Genomic DNA, 23,962 nt, shown 5'->3' with positions numbered 1-23,962 from the left:
GCTTTTGCTGACAAACCTGCAGATTTCAGGTGAAAACAGTTTGCAGCTGATTAAGGATGGTGTGCCTGGCAATTTCTTGCTAATCTCTCTTATTGTGCCCTTCATAAAAATGACAGTCATGGTATAAAACCCAGTTTAAATCAATACCTGCAAGTGCTAATCTCTGAAGAGGAAAATGTCAAATACCTCCTGCTGTGTGCAACGACTCAAAATTGTATGGCATCAAACATTAAAGGCTACCTAAATTGTTCACCTTTTTTTTCTTTTGCCCAATGCTTTGTACTTTCTTTTCTGTTATTCCTAATGTCATTAACTGTTCTCACATAAATGGTGCCTTAACTAGTGGGAAGTGTCATGAGGGGACTTACAGTGCAACATTGTCATTTCCTGTGGTGGAACCACCAGTGGTCCTAGCTCTCACCCAGGCATAACGTCTTGGACAGTGCCCTGAGCTCTGGAGTCAGCCTTCTTCCTTACTCATGGGACCTCTTCTGAGAAATGTTTCTAAAAGCTTTGAATGTTAGTTGCATATTTAAGCACAACATAGCACTTGAGGTGACCAGTGCTAGGAATCCTGGAGCCGAAATCAGTAGTAAGTTTAGTCTGTTTTGGGATCATAAACCCAGATTTGAATGCTTACGGTCAGCATCCTATCCCATGCCCATGGATGCTTTTCTTGCTGATTAACATTAGGACACACAGTGGTTTTAAAAGCCTGCTCTTTGTTCAAAAGTGCTAGAGGGGAAAAGCAAATAAGTAAACTGTAAGACTGAAAGATCGCTTAGAAATGAGAACATAGTGTGTTTCAAGGTAAAAAGGCTTTACCTGCCCACTCTGCATCTGTTCCATCTCTACAGAAGTATGTGCTCTGGTTTTTAAATTAAAATGATTGGTTAGATCATATTAGCTCATAAAACTATTTCAGAATGTAGAGAGCATTTCTGTGTTCACTGACACCCTTGGTCCTCTTGAAAGACAAGCTGCTCGTCAACCTTGGTGCATTTGGGACCCTGATTCTAGAAAGTACTTGAAATAGTAGCTTTTTTTCATGATTGAGATTAACAAACTGATATGGACTGAAACTCTCTATGTGATTTTTTTACAACTTTTAGCAATCTGATGGGTTTTTTATAAGGTACATGCCTGAATTTTGTTTGTCATTGCATTAGTTCTGTTGCTAAAATTCTAAGCCAAATTTTGAAAATCCTTAGTCTCCTTTCATTACATCCTTTTATCCTTAGATAAAAATGTCACTGATGCTATCTGAGCCCAAGGAAGAGCCAAGGAATACCATGTCACTAGCATCTTCAGATATGTCAAAATGCTCTGTTTCTTAGTTTCAGACAGCTGCTTCTGAAACATGTTCTAGAAGCTCTTCAAATAGAAGCAGCAGAGAGTGTGTCAGGCAGAAGTAGTTAGAGCTGGGGGATCTCTCTAATCTTGAGAAACAAATTAACAAAGTATTAACAGACTAGAGTCTACACTGGCGCTGGATGAAAGGCTTCCTAGGAACAGATGCCTGAGGTTTGGTTGTGTTCCCTTAGCCATGGAACAGCACGAGAGAGGGATGACTGCTTGAAGAGGGGCACAGTATTTCCAAATGGATTGTTGCAGATACTCCAGGAATGATCGGGTCTGTGGAACTGACTCTTACGGGATTTTTGTGAGATAGGGAGAGGTTCTCTTAGAGGAGGAGCTCTGTTCTCTTGAGGATTTTTCTGTGTGTTTTCCAAGAAAAGCTGCTTTCAGCTGCCGTCTTTGAGGAAGTGCCCTTGGATTGTGCATACTCACACTGATTTCCTCCTGTAAAAATACAGTCAGAAAGAACATATCTAACAGCCATCATCTTTTCACAGCTCTGCAGCTGGGAGGACTGCCACTTTTCTGTCATTTCACAGAAAAGCTGTAGTTTCTTTCTGTTTTATAGCAACTTTTGGAAGCCAGGAGCAAATAAGTGTTGGAGAAATAACGCAGGCTTATGAGTAGTAAATTTGCACCTTTATACCTAAGACAGCTAGTGCTAAATTCTGTTCACATAAACAGTCCTGCTGGGGAACACCAGGTTTGTGTGAAAGCATACTTCGGGGCACAGTCTCCTTCAGAGTTGTTTACTACCAAATAAAAACAGTGCAGAATTGCAATCTGTTCTGCCTCCATTGCATCGGTGAAATCTGTTGTCCTCAGTAGGAGTTGTGTTGTCTGATGAGGCTGAAGCAGCCCCTTTCCTTTTCCTGGAATGAGGCAATTTAGTTCATTTTATGGGATGGAAGCATCTCACACCTCAACATTTCATATTGCAATAAAGATTAACTGTAATTCAAGTCACTTCTCAGGAATTTGTGTGGTGAATCTAGTAGGTGGATTCAGCTTTATTGTGGCTCCAGGGAACTGCATGATAAATCAACAACTGTTCACTAGTTGGATTTGTTTGTAGAGGCTTAAAGGCGTACTGTAATGGTGCTGTACTGAAAAGGTGCTGCATTCCAGCCCTTACAGATGTGCAGAGACTGCACTAGCTGATTATTTAGAGCTGGTTTTGGGTGCTTTTCTAATATTTGACATAGTATCTTGCATAAATAGATATGGAGATGAACGTTTAGGCTACTGGGCAGCTGTACCAGAAATGCAAGCTTTCTCAGGGAAGCTGCCTGGAAGGAAGCAGACAGGAGGCAGTGGGTTTGCCATGACAAAGTAGTACATTTCATTCACATATCCTCTCAGCTTTCTTATTTCCCATAGAAGTTTCTTGCACTGTTCTGTTTGGGCTTTGCACATATTTTGGCCTCATCTCTTCTCTATGTGTCTCTTCTTTCATGCCATCTTTCTTTTGTATATTGTCTCTGGCTTATCCATCTTTCACTTTTTTCCCTCCTCCATCCTACTCTGCATTCCCATTGCCTTCTCTCCTTGCTTTTCCTTTCCCTCTGTCTCATACACTCTTTCTCTTTAGCCACTTGCTTTGCCACTCTTCCTGTGTTATTTCCATCTCCATATTTTCATGGGCAGCATGCAACGGCCAACTGATAGGCTGTAATCACCCTGGCTATATCCAAATGGGAGCAGGGCTGCAGCTTCTTGGGACCTTAAAACCATTGTATCCTCCATGTATTCTTTGGCTCTGAGAAAGGAGAGGACCAGCACATGGCTCTTCCTGCACTAACTGATCCAGGCAGTCTTGTGCAGGGCAGCTCAGAAGGGGAGCGGCAGCTCAGTTTCTTCTTCAGGGAGGCTCTGAGACTTCCATCCCTTCCCAATGAGGCCCTCAAGGTACAATAAGGACTGGAGCCATCATATTCAGATCAAGTAAGAGCACTTAGGTCTCCTGTACTGTTTTGCAGAGAAGGTCAGGTCAAGATATACTCACTATATATTTTGGGATTTTCACCCTGCTCATCCTCGGTCTAATGCAGTCAGAACGGGTAAAGTTCATTACAAAAGGTACAGGTGTTATCCTGCCAGGGGGGATATGTACTACAGAACATGCCTTAAGAGCAAGGGGTAGTACACTGTGTTGGAAACTGTCCCTGCTTTTGGAGGGTTTCTGTAGTCTAAAAAAATCAGCTGCCACGTTTGGCATTTGCTCAACCCACGGAACTTAGTTATTATCTATCATGGGCTTGTAATTTATCCATTAGCTGCCAAGCCCTGCTGATAGACTTTTCAGAAATCTGTTGCCCTTTGATAAAATGCTTAGTCTTAGCCCTCTGCCTTTCTTCACTGTGTAGTCACAGCAGATGTTTTGATTGTAATAGGAGAAAAACAAAGTTTAACAAATTTTTTGCAAATCCATAAGGGGAAATGAAACTTCTATGCAGATTATTTCATGTGTATGTTTCTTGAAAATAATTGCCTTATATGAGCCCTGCCTTTTTATTTTCTTTTAAAAGAAGCATTGGTACAAAGAACTGGGAGTGTTCTACCAGGTTAGCAATTCCAGCCCCTTCTTGCTGAATGTACCATATCACGACCTTTTTCATAGCCTTAGCAAGCTGTATCTGAAAAACTATTTCCTAGCTATAAGACCTCACTCCTTTAATGCTTTTCTTTTAATGCTTAATCTTTTAACTTTGTGTCATCATGCCTCAATATGGATTATTAATACCCATTTATTCTTATAACAATACTGCCCCAGGTCTTGAGTGTCCCTTCCTTGTCAGTACTTTCCCCTAGATGTGTTTTCTGTGATTCTGTAATTGAGATTTTCAGAGCAGCCCCATCCCTTCTCTTCTGTTGCTTTGATTGGTTGAAAAAACCCAGCTGGACTTTGCAGCCTTGGGGCTGACTCTTGGTTCCCATGACTGTTTTTAAATTGTTTTTTAAATTTTTAAATTTTAAAATTGTTTTTAAATACCTGCAGCAGTTTCAATCTTTCTTGAATCTGAGTGATCAGAATTGTTCACGTTATGCCAAATATTCCCAGTGCAACTCATCAAATTCTTGACTATCTTGAGATCTTAAACAGGCAGCCAGGGAGGGCAGGGAATAAATGACTCTAAGAATGGTCTGTTCATGAGAAGGAAAAGCTTGTTTCTCTGCCAAAAAGTTAGAGTCCCTGTAGACTCCAGTCAGTTGCTTCTGGAGGAAGCAAACGTGGGGTTTTCCATTTCCTGATAATCTTTCATGCAAATGTTCCAATACTGGGTGCCTGATTAAATTAGATATGCCTAATTTATATAAATGCCCCCATTTTGTAGGTTAGTGCAACACTGGAAGTGAGTGGCATACCTGAGAGGGAATTTAGTCTCTGAATTCACGTATTTGAACCACAGAGATCACTTCCCTTTGAGAGCATGCTATCATCACACAGGTTTTCTTTAAATCCTATTGTCAGCATCATCATCTATCATGTATATGTGGGTAGTTTTATTGAGATGACTAATATATTAATAGCAATCACTGTTCATTTTTAAGATTATTAACAGACTACTTAATTATTCCTCAATAGCATAATGGGTACACTCAGCCCATGTCTATACAGCAGTGTCAAGATGTGATAGTCACCTGTTAACCATGGTGATTCAATGTGTGATTTTCAAAGTACATACAAATGAATGATATTGGTCCATCTGCACCGGGCTATTTTAGGAAGAAATGGTACTTGCAAGGTTGAAGGAGTGGGAATGAGATGTTAATCAGTGGCTGGCATTTGCTGGATTGGGTGAAAGAGAAAAGAGGAAAAAAAAAAATCCTGGACCCTTCATGAAGGAGGGGCTGTTTTCTGGCTGTACCTGTTAAGGAATTTGTTTCAGAAAAGAAGGGAGAGGAGGAGGACTGTTGTATTAGGACATCAGTGATGTGTCTCGGGCAAGCAGCACAGCAGCATTTTGCCACGCGCCTTGGGCTGATGCTGGCAGCTCAGCACACAGCTCTTCCTGCTCCCACTAAATGGTTCCGAAACTGATTTCTAGACATTTTCTTGAGAGCCAGCATAAGGGAGGTTCACTGATTTTATCAAAACTGTTTCTAAAGTCATTCAGTTAAACTGCTAAAACTTTTTTCCCCTATTATTTCTTCCCAAGTGGGTATTCAAGGCCTTTGTAGGTTAAAGACAATAGTTACCATTAGTGCTAAGCTGCTTTCATCCCTAGAGCTCAAGTGCTTTGCAAGGATGAGTAAGTGTTCTCAATCTTGATTGAACAGTTACATATGCCCAATTGCAAAGACTTGAAGCAATTGTTGGAGAACCTACTGAACGAAACTCAGGCTGTACTCAGGGCTCAGAGAGTGGGGAAAGCTTCCTTGACGCACTTCTGTGAGGCTGTCTCTCGCTTATCAGAGCCAGAAGATGATCCTATGTATGTTTCTCAGAGTGAGAGCACATATAAGGAGGAGTGTAAAGGAAATAAAGGTGTTTTATAACAATTCTTGCACTTTTGGAACTTAACTCTGTGTAGTGTTAAAAGTGAAAATAACCATTTGTTCTTTTGACTGACTTGATTTCCTCTACTGAAAAGCACTCTATTTTTGCCCTGAAATGGTTTAAAAGGAGCTGGAACGGCCATGTATTTCTCCTAAAACTGAGTGATGTGACTGTTACAAATCATCTCATTCCTAGGATAAAATCTGTTGAACTTAAGCACTGCTGGTCATACAGCTGTTCTGACGTCTTGGCATTGATCTGAGCTCAGGAAAATGGGAAGGGGCATTGCTGCTGATTTAATGAAGTTGATTTGTTGAAACTGAGGCAAATACAAATCAGCTTGTCAAATCAGTGAAGCAGATAGTGCCATCCAGGCCACAAAGTACATTTTATTAAAGGGTCTGTCTTGGAAAGGAAGCAAAAAATCTAGCAATGGAACTGAAGCTGTAGCTGTTAAGATGGTAAACATGCAGGGATTTCTTGTGCAAGGGGCTGAATGTCCTCACTACTTATCTCTTAAAAATGTAGATGTGGAAGGATCATGATTTCTTAGCTGGTGCCTGGGGTCCTCAGCGGAGAGTGAGGAGTTCTAGGCTCTAGTCCCTTTTCCAAGACCTTGGTATATTTCTTATCCAGTGAATCCTGAATATGAAGTGCATAAACAGTCTTTTTGCTGTGTCTGTGCTTTAGGTAATTACAGGCTAGGGGATTTCAGGATTGCATTTCTGGATGTGGCTAAACTTTACGTCCTTGAAGCTTTAAACCCTCTTTGGGATATGGTACCATTGCACATTGGGTCATAAGCCTTAGATACAATACATAGGATTTAGTTACTGGAGTCAGAATGAGATTTCAGTAGTTTCCAAAATTGAATTGGACACACATTTTGCTAAGGTTGTTTCAAAATGGAGGTTTGAGTTCTTGTATTACTTCTATGCTGTTAAAAACTTTATAAGGGTTTAGAGATAATACAAATGTTTGTGCTGCTTTTACTCTATTTCATGCTGTCAGACTTATCATTAATGGCTTTCACAGACAATTCAACAGTTCAAGTAAAAAAAAAAAAATTAACTTTTAACATTTTTTTTAAATTCCATGGGCCAATGAGTCAACCCAGCGGTGTAGTGAACTGGCAAAAAGCCCTGGCTTTACAGCTGTTGTACAACACGTGAACATGAGCTGTAACTAACTGTGCTGTCCCTGGTGGAAAGAATTGTGGAAGGGGGGAGCCATGAGAGGGGGCTGGAGTTGTTTTATAAATGCTTCTCAGTAGACTGAGGCTTCCAGTTGGAGTAATTGAACATCTGGTTATGGACTGTGTTTATTGCTATAGCAGTAAACAGAAGACTTGAGGCCAAAGTTAGAATAAAGTCCCTTACCATATAGATTCGCTAGTGTTGTACACATTTTGAGCAGCATGGCTGGCACCACCTCAGTGAAACCTGTGTGTTTCACCAGCTGTTAGAATATTACCCATATAGTAAAGAGCTCAGAAGGCACTGAAAATCTTTTAGTAGGCACTGAAAGATTTAGAGCAATGCCACCTAGTGATAAAATATAATCTCCTGAAATAACTCAATTTTAATTTTACAGGTTTTAAGATGCTTATTCCTTTACTGTACTCTTCGGCAATTCCACTTGTTAGCATTGAACTTGGACATCAAAAATACCTTCATGCATAGAGCTTTTGCTCAGCACCAGCTTGGATTTGTAGGTATGGCTCATAGCCCACCGAGAGCAGTGGGCAGAGCCGATCAGGAGGAGCCTTCTCACCTCACTTCTTCTGTCTTATACCAGTTAGTGGCTGAATGCTGATACCACTACTTAGCAGGAGGGAGTGCATCTGACCATTTTTAGCCTTTGATGCCTGATAGTGAATCTTTTTTTTTTTTCTTCCCCCCAACAGCTGCTTGAATAAGGTGACCATCTGTTCCTTATTAAGAAAAAAAATCCTTTATTTAGTGCTTAATGTTGTGCAGCCTATATCAATTGAATATAGGATGTACTTTGTCCCACATTTCAGCAATAATCACACAGAGGAGTCTATACAAAGATACAGTGGCCAGTGGCGTGATTTGATAAGATCCATGATTGTTGCATTGCAAATAGAACGCTGCAGGCTTTTCTTTCCCTTCTCCAGTGTTTAATTTTTCTGTTTTTCATATTTCTTTTCACTATTGTATTTCCTGGTAATGTAAACACTTATTCAATATCTATGATGCATTACTGTGACCCTTTAATAGCCAAAATTATTTGGACTGTTCTGTATTATGCACTTTCATAAGAAGATTGAATCGATACGTTTACCACTGAGATTATTTTTGTCTTGTGATGCCCTTCATGATGTTGGTGATCCTGTTGCTTAATTTTCTGACGCAAGGTATCACCATGGTTCAAAGGGATGGCTCCTGAGAGTAACCTGAACAGGATGTGGCTAAAAACATACCAAAACAAACCTTTGGGCAAAACAGAACTGCACATTTGTGGAGCCAGATGCTTTTTCTTTTTGATGTTTTTAAAATAGCAGTCTGTGGCTCCACCAAGACCAGTGTCCTATCATATATATTAGGTGAGAGATATGTACAAAGACAAATCTGTGGTAAAGACCAGACCTTTTGTTTCCTTTCCCATCTAAATTCCTTTGCCTTGAATCTGAAACTGGATTTCAAATGAAGTGTCAGCCTCTCCTCTTTCTTTGGTTATTGTTGTACTCTCTTCTCTGAAGTGAAATTCAAATGGAAAATTTGCTGAATCCAAGTCCTCCCTTTGGATGCTGATGTAGCTCTGCTCCCATTGAGAGGTAAAGTTGCAAAGAGCTAACAAATTATTGAGAAGTCTCTTGAAGGCCTGCTCCTTCCCCCGTGATGCCAGCATGGTAGTTCTGATGGAAAATAGGTTCTCACTCCTTAAAATCTGATTATGTAGCTAAGTGGGGAAAAAAAAAAAAATCAGACCCAAACCAAAACCTAACATGAACTAAACTTCAATTTTGCCATATCAAGATTTTAATTGAAGACTTGAACTCTCATCTGGTCCTCATGGCTTCTTTATTTTCTACAAGTAAAATTAAGATGTAGCCAAACACCAATTTTTGCAGTGGTTTAGAAGTGAGCTCTCGAGCAGAGCCTGCATGCGTTTTTGTGATGTTCATTATAGTTATCTTACAGCAGAAGTAATAACAGGTAATGCATTTCTTTATGAAGAGAATGATGATATGAGAGCAGTTTAGGGGACAAGTAATGTGTTTTTCCTAATGATTTATTTGCTCATATTTTTTCCTTTTTTCTTATACTGTCAGAATTGACTTTTTCTTTTTTAATTAATGCGCAGTGGCTTTTTGGTGAATTGTTTAGGAAGCCATGATACTGCTTAGTGTGACAATATGTGTATATACACTTCATAATGATTTGGAAAAGGACAGCACTACAGAAAAGATGATGTAGGAATAGATGTGTTTGTTTTCATGCCAAAAATCCAAAGAAAATTATTTCTGCCAGGGGAGAATTTCAAAGAAAAGATAGGCTTTGTCATCCATCTCCCACTGAATTTCAGTAGGCTTTGTATGGCTTGCCTTTTAGAAAATCCTCCATTTTTCTTTACAAAAGGCTGTTTATTGTTGGTGGCTACGGAACAGCACTTCTGAACCTCAGACTAGAATGAGGTTTCATTGTGCGAACAGTCTTAGTCATAGAAGGTGCATGTGAGATGGAGGGAAAAATTCAAGTTTTCATTTCTCCCTATGGCTCTTCCATTGCTAAGCTGTCTCCTCTGTGCCAGCTGTGGCCTCTAGCAAACAACTCTTGTGGCATGATTGGTGGCAGAGGGTTGGGCTCTTGGGTGGTGGCAGCTACACTCAGTGCCACCGCGTCGGGATGTGGCACGCTCTGACTCTCCTCATGCCCAAGCTGATATCTTCAGATACTCTTTGTGCCCCAGTTTTTATCCTGTGCCAGCATCCCAGCTCCAGTGCATCTGTACCAGGAGTGTGAGAAGGTCACTGGTTGCAAGGGGAAAGGTTTTTAGGCAGGGCTTGGGAATGAGACAGCTGAATGTGACAAAATCTAAAGGTAGCTGTGCAGAGATCCTGAAGAAAATGAACCTTAACAGGTAAATAGTTATTAACTTAAAACTGTTATTCTGGCATGATGCTTTAAGCTGTTTTGGGGATTTTCTTTTCTATTTTTTTTATAGTGACAATTAAGACATTTTTAGATTCATCATGACATGAAGAAAAAAATGCTCATCTACAGGTTTTTCCAGGGAGGGCGTTGAACTGCAGGCCTGTGAAATTGGTACAAGAAAGAGCACAGACAAATTCACTGCAGTCATGTACCAAGCTACTTAACTCTGGCAGTACTTGGCAGCTGAATTAGGAGAAAAGTGATCGGAGCAGCCCAGCAGAGATGGTGGAGTTTTTTTTCCTGTCTTTGCCTCTACTTTTCAGTGGGCTGCAAGGCTTTAATTTGAAATGGAAAATACACAAATTTTGTAAGTTCCATCAAAAGGATATTTATACCATGAAGTCTTGAAATGTTTATTCTCCTGTCAACAAGGAGAACAAAGTTAGTGGAAGAGTTTAATTTACCTTTTAGAAACTTGGAATCTCAAAGATAAACTTGAAAGAAACCTGCATTTTTCTGAATAAATGGTGCCATATCTCTAATTTATGGAAACAAACTTAAGTCTGCCCATAGAGAGCTTTCAGCTCAGATAGGAGCAACTCCTTGTTTTATTTTCAGTCTGCCTTTATAAATTATTTCTCTGTGATCATACCTCTTCTTTTAGCATTCGAGCTTAAAAAAAAAATCATGGCTTTTGTAACTAGTTTTTGTTCTTGACTGGAAACAAAGCCTGAAATTCTAATACATGGAAATTAAACAATTCTGAAAACATATCTTTGTTTCATACTGATGATTGCTAACTAGTAAGATAAAAATTATTAAACATTCTATGGGGAACATAATATGTTTGAATGAAATCTAAAATGGACAACAGTAAAACCCAAATTTTTCAACGTTGTTTAATTAGGAATGAAACACCTGTTTTTTACCCAGCAAAATTGTCATGGAAACTGTCAACACTGCATATGGGTTTTGATTGCAATAAACTGCATTTTTGGTGGACACCTGTTTTGTCCCATGTTTCAGCCAAACATTCATAATTAGTGCTCCACCAAAGTTGAAGAGCTTGTTATTAGTTGTGCCACACCTGTATGTTTTCAGCCATTTCTCTTTATCAAATATATGAATAATTACAAGGGCTCAAAGTTAAATGAACTGCAATTACCGCTCTCTCTTCCCCACCTTCTCTGAGCCTTTCTGTAATTCATTTGGGATGCAGTTGGGAGCTTCCCAAGGCAACCAGATTTGTTAGTAATTCATGAAAGTTTTATCACCCATGTGGGAGGAATTCTTGGAGACTATCTTGTTGGATCTTTGGAGTTCCACTTCCAGTCTTTCCTCTGATGCATGATCTCTGTCCCTAACTCCACCTATCCAGCCACTTTCCTTTGGCTCAGTCCTTCCCATAGTTCACAGATGTCTTTTTACCTTGACTTTCTTCTGCCCTTTTCTCTTAAGTCAGCTGCTGTTGTTGGGTTTTGGTTTGGTGGTTTTTGTTTTGTTTTTTTTTGGGGGGGGGGGTTGGTGGGTGGTTTTTTTTTTTTTACTCTAGTATTTCCAGGTCTTACTTAGGAGCTTTCTTTCATCCATTGTTATATTCTAAAATGTCACTGAGACCATCTGCTCCATACTGACTCTGCTGAGCAATTCTAGTTGTCTAATATCATTTGCACAGACCTCGTTTCCAGACAGACTCGGTCTTCAGCAAAGAACTCAGTAGCATAAAACCCAAACAAGCCTGGTAAATGTGACAAGCATATCCTTTTAATATAAATGAACCACATATTTTCATTACTTTTAGTACCGCTCTGCCATGGCTGCCTAAGCTGAACATTTGTCTATGTGGATATTAAGCAGTGGTTAAGAGTCAGATTCAGGAAATTACTTCAGCACATGGGTAATCATATTCCCATTTAGCAAACGGACACGTACATGCTGTAGCCCCAGTGAAATCCATGAAGCTTTCAGCATGGGCCTAAACTTAAGCATATTCAAATGCTCGGTTAAACACTGTTCTTTCAAGGGCTTTATTTTTCTGTTTTGCGAACATGTATTTTACATGTAAGCTATTTCTCTCTGTTCATTTTGGATTGTAAACTCATAAAGTAAGCATGGGACACTGCTTTCATTGGTTATCTCAATGATTTTCACCTTCTGCCTGTCAGACACCATGTTGCTTACCAGCCCCTCTGTTGTTCCTTATATCTGGAGGTAATAAATGAAAGAAAACCAAAACTGCTTGAGCAGGAAATTATACCTTTCCTTCTCCCATCCTCTTTGCTTGGCCCAGCTGGCCTGCAGTCAACGGATGCTGAAAACCAATTCTTGTACTCTTATTTACTATTTGCGTTATCATGTCACTGAATTAGTACATACAGTTCTTGTTCACTCTGACACTTGGCAGTATAACACTTGTCTAAGTAAACGTGTGTTGAGAGGATTCTGCCTGCAGCTTACTAAGTAACCAGAAACTGTGGATTAGGCTTCCAGTCTTCAAGTGTCCTTTAAGCTTGAAAGGTCTGTGCAGTCCCTCACAGTGATGACATGAAATATTTCATCTTAGTTCTTAATTCCTGTGCCTGGTAACTGCCAACCTTCCTAGGTTCACATATTTTAGGTACAAAGTGGTGCCTGTTGTAGCCTTCTCTCTTCACTAACAGCATTTAATATAACATATAGCAGATCAGGAGCCACATGCCTGTAAAATAACACTGCCATTGTTAATACATTTGTAACAATAATAAATGTTCCAATAGTATAAAGCAATGAAAATGTTCAGGCAAGTATTTTTAAATAGGGCAAATGATCTTGAAATCATCTAAGATAACTGTATCCCAAGGTCTTTAATCTAGAACCTCCGCACAGAAACACTGGTTTTGCTCAGCTTCATCATTTTGCTATGGTAACTCATCCATCCATCTTTTCACTGTTGTGCTCAAATGGCCCAGATGTTTTATGAAAACCCTCTTTGAGACAGTCATGGCTGATTTGGCAATCAGCCCAAAGTGGAGCAACAGTAGCTGTGCTCTCTCTGAACTGATTTACTGTGGTTTCTGCTTTGCTTTCCTCATACCTGTGCTGCTCAGTATCAAAACAAACCAGTTTAAAGCTTGCTCTTATACACTCTCATAAGATGATCCACAGCAAGGCTGATAAATAGATGTACCTTTAGAGTGCTTGTTCTGGAATCTTTCTGAAGTGACTTTTATCCTGTAGCTGAAGTGGGCCAACTCATAGCAGGGAGTTGGTCTGCTCAACCAACTCGGGTCTACTCAACTGCCGTGGAAGTTCCTGACAGCATTTCACTCTATTCTTTCCATACTGTACATTCAATTACACAGGTTCTCTGGTGTTCTTGATATGCAGAGAATATAAGGCTCTTGTTCTTGCTTTTCTCCAAATAGGTCTGTTCATTCCCTGTTCTAGTAACTTCTAAACAAGATTGCCAAACAATACTGTTTCACGTTCTTTCAACTGTGGCTTTTTAACTATGTACCCAATTCTTCCCTTTTGAAATCTCTTCTTATGCCTTTTTAGTCTCATTCCTGTTGCTCCAAATGTAGGTATTATCTTTGAGCCTGCTCCAGAGTCCACTTAAAGCATGGTTGTACGCTCCTTTCACAGCTTCAGAAAAATAGGTTTAAGGGAGACTTAGACTTGTGCAAAAGGATGCTCGTGTGCTTTGCTCTCTTATAAGATGTGAAATTTGATTATTGCAATATTCTGTTTCCAGCTCTTCAGAATGCTACTGCTTGCGCATCTGCTAGGATGAACGATTAAAGATGAAAGCAATGTAAATCTTGTAGTCGGTTGACTTTCACAGTGAGGAAATGAGTTCTTACAACTTTCTCTGACATACTGGTCTCTTTTGGTATGGTACCATCCTATGCAGTCCCCAGGGAAAGAAACACCTCCTGTAAATGTTAGTACTTTGTTGACTTCATACTGAATACCAACTACTTGGTGTAAAATAATCATAGTAATTTAATAGTTGTTTAAAGATGTAGTCAGCAATCCATTTGGGAACTGGAACTGTTTAACTAACTTTATATCACTTTTTAAACACTGTTGTAGTTTTGACTGGTAAAACTAGTAGTGTCGTTTATTCACCTTCTGTTAGATGAGCCAAAATTTATGGAGAACTAGTCTCCTTTACCAGACAAATAGATGTAGTTGGGAAAAAAAAAAGCAGTTTTTTTGATCTATCACGTCTATGATATTGCTTGTGTCTGGGAGACCCTTGATGTTGCATGACATGTCTGTGAATAAATTGGATACAAAATCAAAATGGCATTTATGAAACAGACTAAAAACTGATTAAATGCTAGGTTCTTAAGTATAATTACAAAGTGGGAATCATTGCTGAAGTTGATTTGTTTCTGGAGAGGTTCCAAAGGACTGAGGCCAAGAAATGATTTCTCTAAGATCTTGCTAAATCCAGTATATCAATGTAAATTCATTACTGATAAAGTTTGTAGGTTCAAGAAGGAAGTCGTAAACTATAAAAGAGAGGAGCGCTGAGTGATCTGGATTGTTTGGAAAGCTGCATGCAGGTAAATGATGTGTATTTCAATAAAGTAGGGTAATATATATCTAGGGACAAAGATCACTGGCCATGCTGGATATAATAACCTGTCCTAGAGAGTGGCAGTCCTGAAGAGGGCCTGTGGGAGATGAGAGGTGTACGAGTCAGCACGGATACTCTGCTGCACATCAGGGACACTCGGCAGTAAGGAGGCGGAATGAAATCCTTGGCTGGTGAAACACTGGGTGCCCACTAAGAATAGAAAGGTGATGTAACATCCATTTAGCACTGGCCTGACCTCTGCTGAAAAAAATATCTGATGCAGCTACGGTTCACAATTCAAGGAGTAGAAAGATTTAATGGGAATGGTTGAAGGGATGGAAAATATGCTGTACATAAAGAGACTCAGGGAGTGCTATCTAGATGTCTTTATCATCATAACCTTAAAGCTACCATCTGGGGAGGAAAAGTTCAATAAAAGTTCAGTAGTTCCATGGACAAATTCATAATAAAAACAACATCTAGAAGTCATTGCAGGACCAATCAGTATTTTAAAGAGAGGCAGAGTTACAACTTCTTACAAGTATAAGCAATTAAGCAATCATTGGAACATTTCCCCAATGGCTGTAATAGATCAGTCTTGATTTTTAACTCAATTGGTACATTAAGAAAAAAAAGGACTATGAACCAGAAGCAAGAATTAATACAGATAAGCCCTACAGTTTACATAAAGCACTGGGTTAGAAATCCCAGTGGTCCTGTCTGGTCTTAAACTTCTATAGTCATCAACTGTAATGACCATTTTTCTTTAACTGGCCTCTTTGAACTGAGTTTTCTCTTCTTGGTGTTATTCAGATCTGACTTTTTAACCCAGTCTTTCCTAACCTAATCTCTCTTTATTTATGTATTTACTTTTTAAACATCATCACTGTGCTGATTTTGGCTGGGGTAGAGTTATTTTTCTCCACAGTAGTTAGTATGGGGCTGTGTTTTGGATTTGTGCTGGAAACAGTGTTGATAACACAGGGATGTTTTCGCTCCTGCTGAGCAGTGCTGACACAGAGTCAAGGCCTCCTCTGCTCCTCACCCCACCCCACCAGCGAGGAGGCTGGGGGTGCACAAGAAGCTGGGAGGGGACACAGCCACGACAGCTGACCCCAACTGACCAAAGGGATATTCCACGCCATATGGCATCATGCTCAGCATATAAAGCTGGGGGAAAGCTGGCGTGGGGGCTGCTGCTTGGGGGCTGGCTGGGCATCGGTTGGTTGGTGGTGAGCAGTTGTTTTAATTTGCATCAGTTGTCTGTCTTGGGTTTTATTTCTGTCATTTTCCTTTTCATTACAATTTTTTGTTGTTATTATTACTATTATAATTATAATTATTTTATTTTATTTCATTTCCATTATTAAACTGTTCTTATCTCAGCCCATGAGCTTTCTCCCTTTTACCCTTCTGCTTCTCTTCCCCCATCCCGCTGGGGGGGAGTGAGCGAGCAGCTGTGTGGTGCTTTGTTGCCAGCTGGGGTTAAACCATGACAATCGCATAGACAAAACCATCAAAGCTCAACATTGTGAGGTTTATAAGCTAGAGCCAGTTGGTGCTATCTCCACAGCATTGCAATGTCCCTGCCATATAGTTCTTCAGTGGCACCAACTTGCAGAGTGCTACTGTCAGCTGGCAGTTGGGGATATTGGAAGATACACAGGGACTGACTTAATCACACTCCTCACCCAGACCTGTGATATGGTCCTAGTTTCTGAATGCGTGCAGGATGTTGTCTTGCTGATTTGAGGGAGCCATGAGGACTGCTCCCTTGCCTTTTGTTATTGATGTTCCTCTTTCTATGGACTGGCAACAAAATGGAAAGAGGCATGTCAACCAAGAGGAGACCTCTGAGGGAAGAAAGGCTTTTATATATTTTCAGACAGGAATTTAAAGTAGAGAAAACCCCTTTCCCCTGCTTCTTTTATATTTTCCTTTTAGTTTCTGATCCTGAGGAACAGCTATGGATGGAAACCAGTAGGACCTCCATCGGCTGTCAAGCAGTCACCAACAGGTATTACTGACCTGAGAGTCTCACGGGCCCCAGGTGACCTGGAAACACATCATGCAGCAGGATCTGCTTTAATACTGGGAGAGATGTTGTGAGGAGAGGTGTTGCTGAATATTGATGAAAACAAACAACTTGGCTTTAAGAAATAACATATAAAGTTGTTTTTAATAACTGCCTATGCTTAGAACAGGCATCTAAAAGCTGAATTCTATTGACATAGTCTTTTAATGAGGCTGCAAAGATGTTTTTCCTTCTCTACTGTGCCATTTCTAATGTTTTACCTTTCCCTCATGTTTGATTTTTTTTCAACATCAGTCATTCATTTTTAGCGCTTCTACAGTTGATTTAAATGGGCTTTGGATCAGGCTCCAAGTTACCATTTCCCTTCTGTTTGAATAGGGATTTTCTTTTATCCAGAGGAAGGAAATCAATAATTTGTCATGACAAACCAATGCTCATTTGGATTCACAATCATGCCGTGAGCTCTTCTGTCATTTTCTAAAGCATTTTAGGATAATGGAAGAAGAGTCTCACTTGTGATCTTTGCTGTTTTGTTTTCCCATATTGATTTAAGTTCTGTACTCCATGTGACTATTTGTAGAGCGGGTTACAGTAAACCTACCATTTTGTTTGTTTTAAAGGCAGTACTGACTTTCCATGCTTTCTGTGCCCTGAAGTCTTTCCTAGGGGACCATTCAGGGATTCATCAAAGGATTAACCTTTTTCATGACAAATTAGCAATATCTGTTGGAACAAGCTAAACTATACCTTGATATGAGCTTGCATATTCTGTACCGTTTGTTTCCACTTGGAGTTTTGCAAATGGCAGATTATTTTTTACAGAACCGAGTTCCCTGCCCCTCAGGTCCTGCCACCTCCCTGAAATCCCACCAGCTCCCCCTCACCGGGAATGCCCAGGTGGTTTCCTGCCCGTGATTTCCCTGCAAACTCGTCTTTGGGGATTACTCAGGGAGCCTGGACCCCTGCGTGTCCCTGCACAGCTGAGCGGCTTGGCAGTGCCGAGCGGGGTCGCAGCAGAGCGGGGAGCCCTGGGCCTGAGGTTTTCCCCTGGCTTCTCCCCAGCACTGCCTGGCGCCCTCCCCGAGCCTAGGCTTCTGCAAAAAGAGGGACGGGGACACGTTGCTGAGTGCCCTGTGAGCGGCTGGTGCGGGGTGCAAGCTCGAGGGGGGTGTGGGGGGGGCACTCCCAGACACTTTGTGTTCGCTGGGCTCAGAAGAGAAGCCAGGTGCTGGCCTCGGGTGCTGTGTGGGTTTTGCCAAAGTGTTTAGCCCTTCTGCCCACCCTACCGCCACCTGCGTGTCGGCTCCTGCTCTGGGGGGGTCTGGCTCCACTCCCCCCCAGCCCCACGGAAGAGCTGGAGGGAGTGGGGCGGGTCCAGGGCTAGGCTGGGGGTATGGTATGGGGGGGGCTACTGTGGGTGCTGAACTGATGACCTGGGGCCGGTGCATGGTGTACGAGTGTAATTGGGGGGGGGAATATGAAGGGTGCGTGAGGTGTGTTGGTGGGTGTGAGGCGTGGTGTATGGAGAGGGGGGTGCGAGGGGTGTAGGGGAGGCGTTAGAGGTGTTGCGAAGGCCGTGGGGTGTGGGGGGGGCGCTGTGAGATGCGTGCTGGGGGTGGCAGGGGCGATCCTCCTCGCCCATGATTGGCAGCGCGGCAATCTCCCCTCCCGGCTGGTGCTTTCCCTCCGGCCGCCGCTGAATGAGAAGCGAGGAGGGGCTGGGAATGCAGAGCTGGCAGCGCGCACGCACCCGCGCTCCCTCACACACACACCGGCACCCCGGAGCAGCCCCCCGCAGCCCGGCCGGTCCCGGTCGCCCAGCTCCCCTCCTGCCTCCGCCGCTCTAATTTTTTTTTTTTAAATTTAATTTTTTTTTTTCTCCCCTCCCCTCCCATCCTTTGGGCGCTTCCCCGCCTCGCCCGCCCGCCCGGCGCCCTCCCCGCGGCGCGGCGGGCTGCCTCCGCGGGCGCGCAGCGCGGGGCCATGCCGGCGGGGCCGCCGCTGCTGCGGAGCGCTCTCCTCCTCCTCCTCCTGCTCTTCCTCGGCGCCCCGGCCCGGGGAGCCGTCTACACCAACCATTTCTTGGTGGAGCTGCACGGCGGGGGCCAGGCGGAGGCCGAGCGGGTGGCGGCGGAGCACGGCTTCGGTGGGGTGCGGAAGGTAAGCCCCCGCTCAGGCTCGGGGCGGGGCGGTGCGGTGCGGTGCCCTTCACGTTGGGCTGAGGGCAAGCGGCGTCCTCCCGTGAGCATCCCGGCGGTGCGGGGGTAGCCCCCGGCACGGTCCTGCCCGCGACTTACCTGGGGAGAGGGGCTGGAGCGGGGCGCGTCCCGGCTGTCCCCGCGTTAATCCCCCCCTTTCTGAGGGGATTTTAGGAGTAGCGGTGCCAAGAGCCATTGCAAGCGCTCCTCAGCAGCGGCCCTGAAGGGTGGTTTTCTTGGAAGGGAAAGCAGAGGAGTTTCCCACATGGTAGCTCGGTGCTTTTTGACTTACTATGTAAACATCCTCCAATTGAGCTCCCATCCTGCGGGTCGGGAGTTGGGGCTGGGCGCCGGAGCGGCTGGGGCTGCCCAGGGCTTCCTGTGCACGGCTGCAACCGAAACTGCTCGGAGCACTTAAAAAATAATTAAAGGCGCATCTCCATGGAGAAGCTTGCACACAATTTAAATGGAAGATTTTATCGGGGGTTTGACACTCAAGTTTGTGAGGCTGGTGGCTTCTTAATAACAGAGAATAATAGGGAAGAAGAAGCTGCTGAAGAAGCTGACAAATACTAAGCTGAAGAAGCTACTAAATATTAAGTAATCAGTGCTTATCACTAATGAACGTAAGTTGGGAAACTTCAAGTGCCATTGGAGGTTTTTTTCTCTCGTGAGGTCCCAGGAAATCTGAGGTAGCCACAGTGGCAGGGAGTCTCTTCCCAGCTCCACTAGAAATCTCTCCCATTCAAATAATAATTAGACCTCTAAATATTTTAGGGTGCAGTCAGATCCGGGGTGAAGACAGGGAGAAGCTAATAGAATGCCCTGGTCAATATAATTCCTGGCAGACTTAATGCCCAAGCAGCACTCGGCTTGGAGGAGCGTGGAGGGGAAGCAAGCTGTGACCATTGCTGCTGCTGCTTGTTTGGGTTTTTTTTCTTTCCCCGGTAGTTATGCAATGAGAGCCTGATCCTACTTCCAAGGAAATGAATGAGAGTGGCATCCTGAACTTGGATGAGTGAAATGGCTTAAGACGTCGATTAAAAAAAAGTCTAAAAATTTAAAAAACATATGAAGTGAGACTCCCTCCCTCGGGCTGCCTTGTCTCAACTCCAGTGGGAGCTCGTTAGAGAAATGAGGACAAGATCATTGTTGCTTTGACCCAGCCAGCTCCTGCTGCTGCTAAGGTGCTTTTGTTTTGGGCTCACAGCCTTGTCCTGATAGTGACAGAGCTGGGCTGCTGATGCCTTTGGGAAAGGATCTGTTGGGGGGATTAGGTCTTAGGTCAATTAATAAACGTAGATATGGCTCTTTGATCAACAGTTTTCCCTTTTTATTCCCCTCCTGTTTGCACTCTCTCCCTCCTATCCTAGGGCTGTCTAACTGATAAGGCCTTAGGAGGAGGGAAGGGTACTTTTTTGCATAGCTGAATTTCTTACTACTTTTGCTAGATGCTTTCATATGATCCTGTGACCCACATGGGAAAGAACAGGGAGAGAGGGGATTTTGTCAGATGAAGAAGTGCAGCGTCTGGGCTGTTACAATCCTCTCCCCTCCACCATGCCTCTCCCTAGGGTGCCTCGGGCACATTAGGAGACATACAGATTCTTCATGGAAATCAATCTTGTAGCTCATCTCGGCAGAGAGCTGGAGGGAAGTCCCTTGGGTGTGCGAGAGGAGAGTACCTGCTTTCCAGTACATGCCGCGGGGGAGCTGTTGCCTGTGGACGTGTGTGTCTCTAGGAACGAAGCCTAGGAGAGCTGTGGCATGATGTGCGTGTGTTCGCAGGGTGGGGGGGGCAGATGGTGACGGTGGCTCCTGTACCGAGCACATGCTGTCCCAAGAGGTTTCTAGGTTACATCATCCCGGCCCCTGAAAAGCTAGAGAGCCTCCCACCCCTCCTCCTCAAATGCAAAAGAAAAGAGCACCCTGCTATCTGCAAGGCAGTAATTTTAGGGAATAGGAGAAGTTCATAGGGCTTGGCATTTAGCTGTCTGTGTCGGAGGATAATCCATGAGAGGCTGATAGTAATCTCCGTTCTGCAGGGGAAATCTGTAATGGGGCTTGGGTGGCGATCGTCGGGCATTAGTAAAAGCTTGTGCCATCTACTCCAGTGTCTCTTCAGTATTGCTGAACTGAAGAGTCTCCTAATCTGTTTTGCTATCATCAGGCTTGTCTAGCGTCTCCGCTTACAGTCTGCAGACTCAGCTTTCATGGCGATAACGACAGTGCAGAAAGTTGAACATGGCCATGTGTGTGTATGGAAACAGAGCTGTTAGTGGTAAGCTCTCGGGGGGAAAGTACCATGTGCAGATATGCTGTCTAATGAAATACTTAAAAAATACTGGAAAAAGCTGAAATTATATCACAAGCAGAAGTGATCTTTGCATACTTCAACCACACATATAATGAGTGGATGATATAATGAGTTATTTACTTAAACCAAATCCAGTTACCTTTATTCGTATTGGAGAAGAGCCATTGTCTGAAAATAATCACCTTTATTTCAGTGCAGGTACTTTCCCAGTAGGAGCACAAGGGCAGATTCAGCTTTTTTTCTGTGTGTGAATTTAACACATGTATGAGAGAGATTTCTCTTATGCGTGCTGCATATCACAGACCTCTTTTAACATGACTTTATGGGAGCTGATTTTTAAATTACATATTTTTAGCGCACATGATTTTTTACTAATAACAATCTCTGAGCAAGTGCATATTACATTTACTTAACAACAGATTTCTGCAGCAATACAAGAGAAAGCGTTGACCTGAAGATTAATGTTATGAACTGTGCGATGCGCTTTCTAATTGATTCTTTGGCCATGTTTCCTACCATCATTCTGAAACCACTACAAGACTTCAGGTGGGCTAAAATGTATACTTTAAATTCAGTGCTTGATGAATTGATTAAGAAGGGCTTGGTACTTACATAAACAGGTGTCTATGTTTAGATCTAGGATCCTAACTTGAGGTAGAATCTCAAAAACACTGGACAATTTTTCTTTAACCTTCCCTGAATTGATCCCGAATACAGACCTCTTTGCAACTCTGATTGCACTCTTTGATTTTTTTTTTTTAATGTTTGCAATTTTTCAATCCGTTTGTACCTGCCAAAATTGATTCTATATATTCCTGGTGAAACAGATACTGTGATAAAGCATATTCTTTTCTTAACAGGCGTAGCCTTATCATCTTCGAGCATTCAGGAGTCATGAGGATGCCCCCCTAATAGCTACCTGTTAAATTGTGAGAACTGCAAAAAGAATAACTTTTTTTTTTTCCTCTTCATTTTATTTGTCTCCTGGCATGGTTGCCACCGGAATACATTTCTTAATGCAGGCTGAAAAAAGCTGCTTTCTGACCTTGCCTTGCAGTTCTTAATTTCTAACAAGGGGAGTTGGAAAAAGCATTTGGAAAGGTCTCCTAACTGGAGATCAGAGTTTAGACATTTCTTTCCATTTCATCAACAACACCGAGATAACCTGCAAAATGCCACCATAGCTAAATATTCTGGTAGCGTTGAGGTGAAGAGTTTCCAACAGTTGGCATTCAGCGGCCTCAGATTTTAAAATAAGAACCAAACAAGGATTTCAAAACATGGAGAATTTTACGTGCCCCAAAGCTGGTGTGTTTTTCCCTTGATGTTATCACCTGATCACCTCTCCCTCTAAATCTTGCAAAATCCAAGGTACCTCTCACAGCTGTGACTTTTCTGCTTCCTATTTTTGCTTAGGAGGCTGCTGGTTGAGGACCAAGCTTTCTGTAGCTGGCCAGGATTTTCTGCATGAAACATTGGGAGCTTTGGGTTTTCTTACATTGCATAAATACAGACTTATTTAAAGCAAGATTTAGCAGATAAAGAAGCTCTGTTTCTTGCTGCAGCAGCCCCCTTCCCTGCATCTAGTCTGGGAGCCTGTGAGGTGGGAGTTGATGTGATGTGGAAGGCAGACCAGGAGGCAGAATAATGGGTTTGCAGCCTTGGGAGCTCTTCGTAGAGATCTCCTCCGAGGATCCTGAAATTTCATCCTGGGGTCCACACACTGAAGTCCTGAAAATCCCTTCCTGTGTAGATCAGCCCCTAAACCTGCAGAAGAAGTGTTTGCCTAGTGTGATATTTAAGGTGCCAGGCTATGCTTCTGCATGCCCAGAATGGTCGGTCGGGATTCTGTGTGTGTAAAAAACGCTGGCTGTGAATGTGTGCCTCCATGTGTGTTTATAGATATGTGTTTTTATACATGTACATATGTTTCTTGTTCCTTTTCCCCTAATACCTACGCATGGAGCAGAGAAGAAGAAAGAAGGGTGAATTCTTAGCCAGGCTCCTGGCTGACCCTGTGTGCATATATATTAACCAGCCAATTTGTGCACATATATGATGATCCATACTTTACAGATAAACATGCCTGTGTTGTCTTCACGTGCTGCTAACCCAAGTGCTCGTGAAAGTTTTAGTTCTGGCTAGGTGAAGGCAGCACGGAGGGTGCAGACATGCTCCAGTGTGGAAACAGATGCTGAAGCAATGGAGCATCCCATGCAAAGAGGAGGCAGAGCCCAGGCCTCCCCACATGGGCCCACTGGAGTCCAAGGACTTAAGATCAAGCTTCAGACTGCAGTGTTTCTGTGCACTGATACATGTTTAATAATTAATTAATTGTCTTTGTGTTTTATGCTGGCTTAGAGGAAAGGATATTTGTTCGCAAAAGTAATCCTTTACTATGGAAACAGAAAAACCTCTTAGAAATGGAAGGTACATTGTAAATTTTTTGAGGAAACGAGGAACTTTAATTTCACTGTTGCGATTTTGTATTACTAAGATAAGAAAAAGTAAATTCCATGCAAATGCTAATTGTGCAACTACTGAGATTTCAATAGGTCATTTCAGCATAGCAGCGAATGCTTCAGTTTCCAAAAGAGAGTCTGAGCTGATGTGTGTAAATTAGGGGGAAGAAGCAATTAACTATCAGGAAAAGTTTGATCCTGCTGTGGGAAGGCACACTGCTGGGTGGTGATGGAGAGCTCCCTTTTCCAGAAAAGCCATGGAAGAAAGTAATCGGGGAGATGCAGAGAGAGCAGCCATCTGGATTTGGAGGGATCCTCGTCAGCTCCTCGTGGGTAGAGTCCAGGCATGTCACTGGGCACAGACTGGGAAGTCCCGTTTGCTCCTGTTCACACTCAAGACAA

At 42.6% G+C, this 23,962-nt stretch overlaps 1 protein-coding gene across 1 annotated transcript in view; it reads left to right on the top strand.

Annotated features, from left to right (window-relative positions):
- Positions 1-18,566: 18,566 nt before the first annotated feature.
- Positions 18,567-23,962, top strand: part of PCSK2 (proprotein convertase subtilisin/kexin type 2) — a 103,137-nt gene continuing 97,741 nt past the window's right edge. The window contains exon 1 of the mRNA XM_072858561.1: positions 18,567-18,743. Coding sequence (XP_072714662.1) covers positions 18,567-18,743 — 177 coding nt within the window. The remainder of the gene's footprint in view (positions 18,744-23,962) is intronic.

The sequence above is a fragment of the Ciconia boyciana genome, chromosome 3 (assembly GCF_034638445.1).
Source record: "Ciconia boyciana chromosome 3, ASM3463844v1, whole genome shotgun sequence".
In the NCBI taxonomy this organism is placed as follows: domain Eukaryota; kingdom Metazoa; phylum Chordata; class Aves; order Ciconiiformes; family Ciconiidae; genus Ciconia; species Ciconia boyciana.
This window is presented reverse-complemented; position numbering and strand designations above follow the sequence as displayed.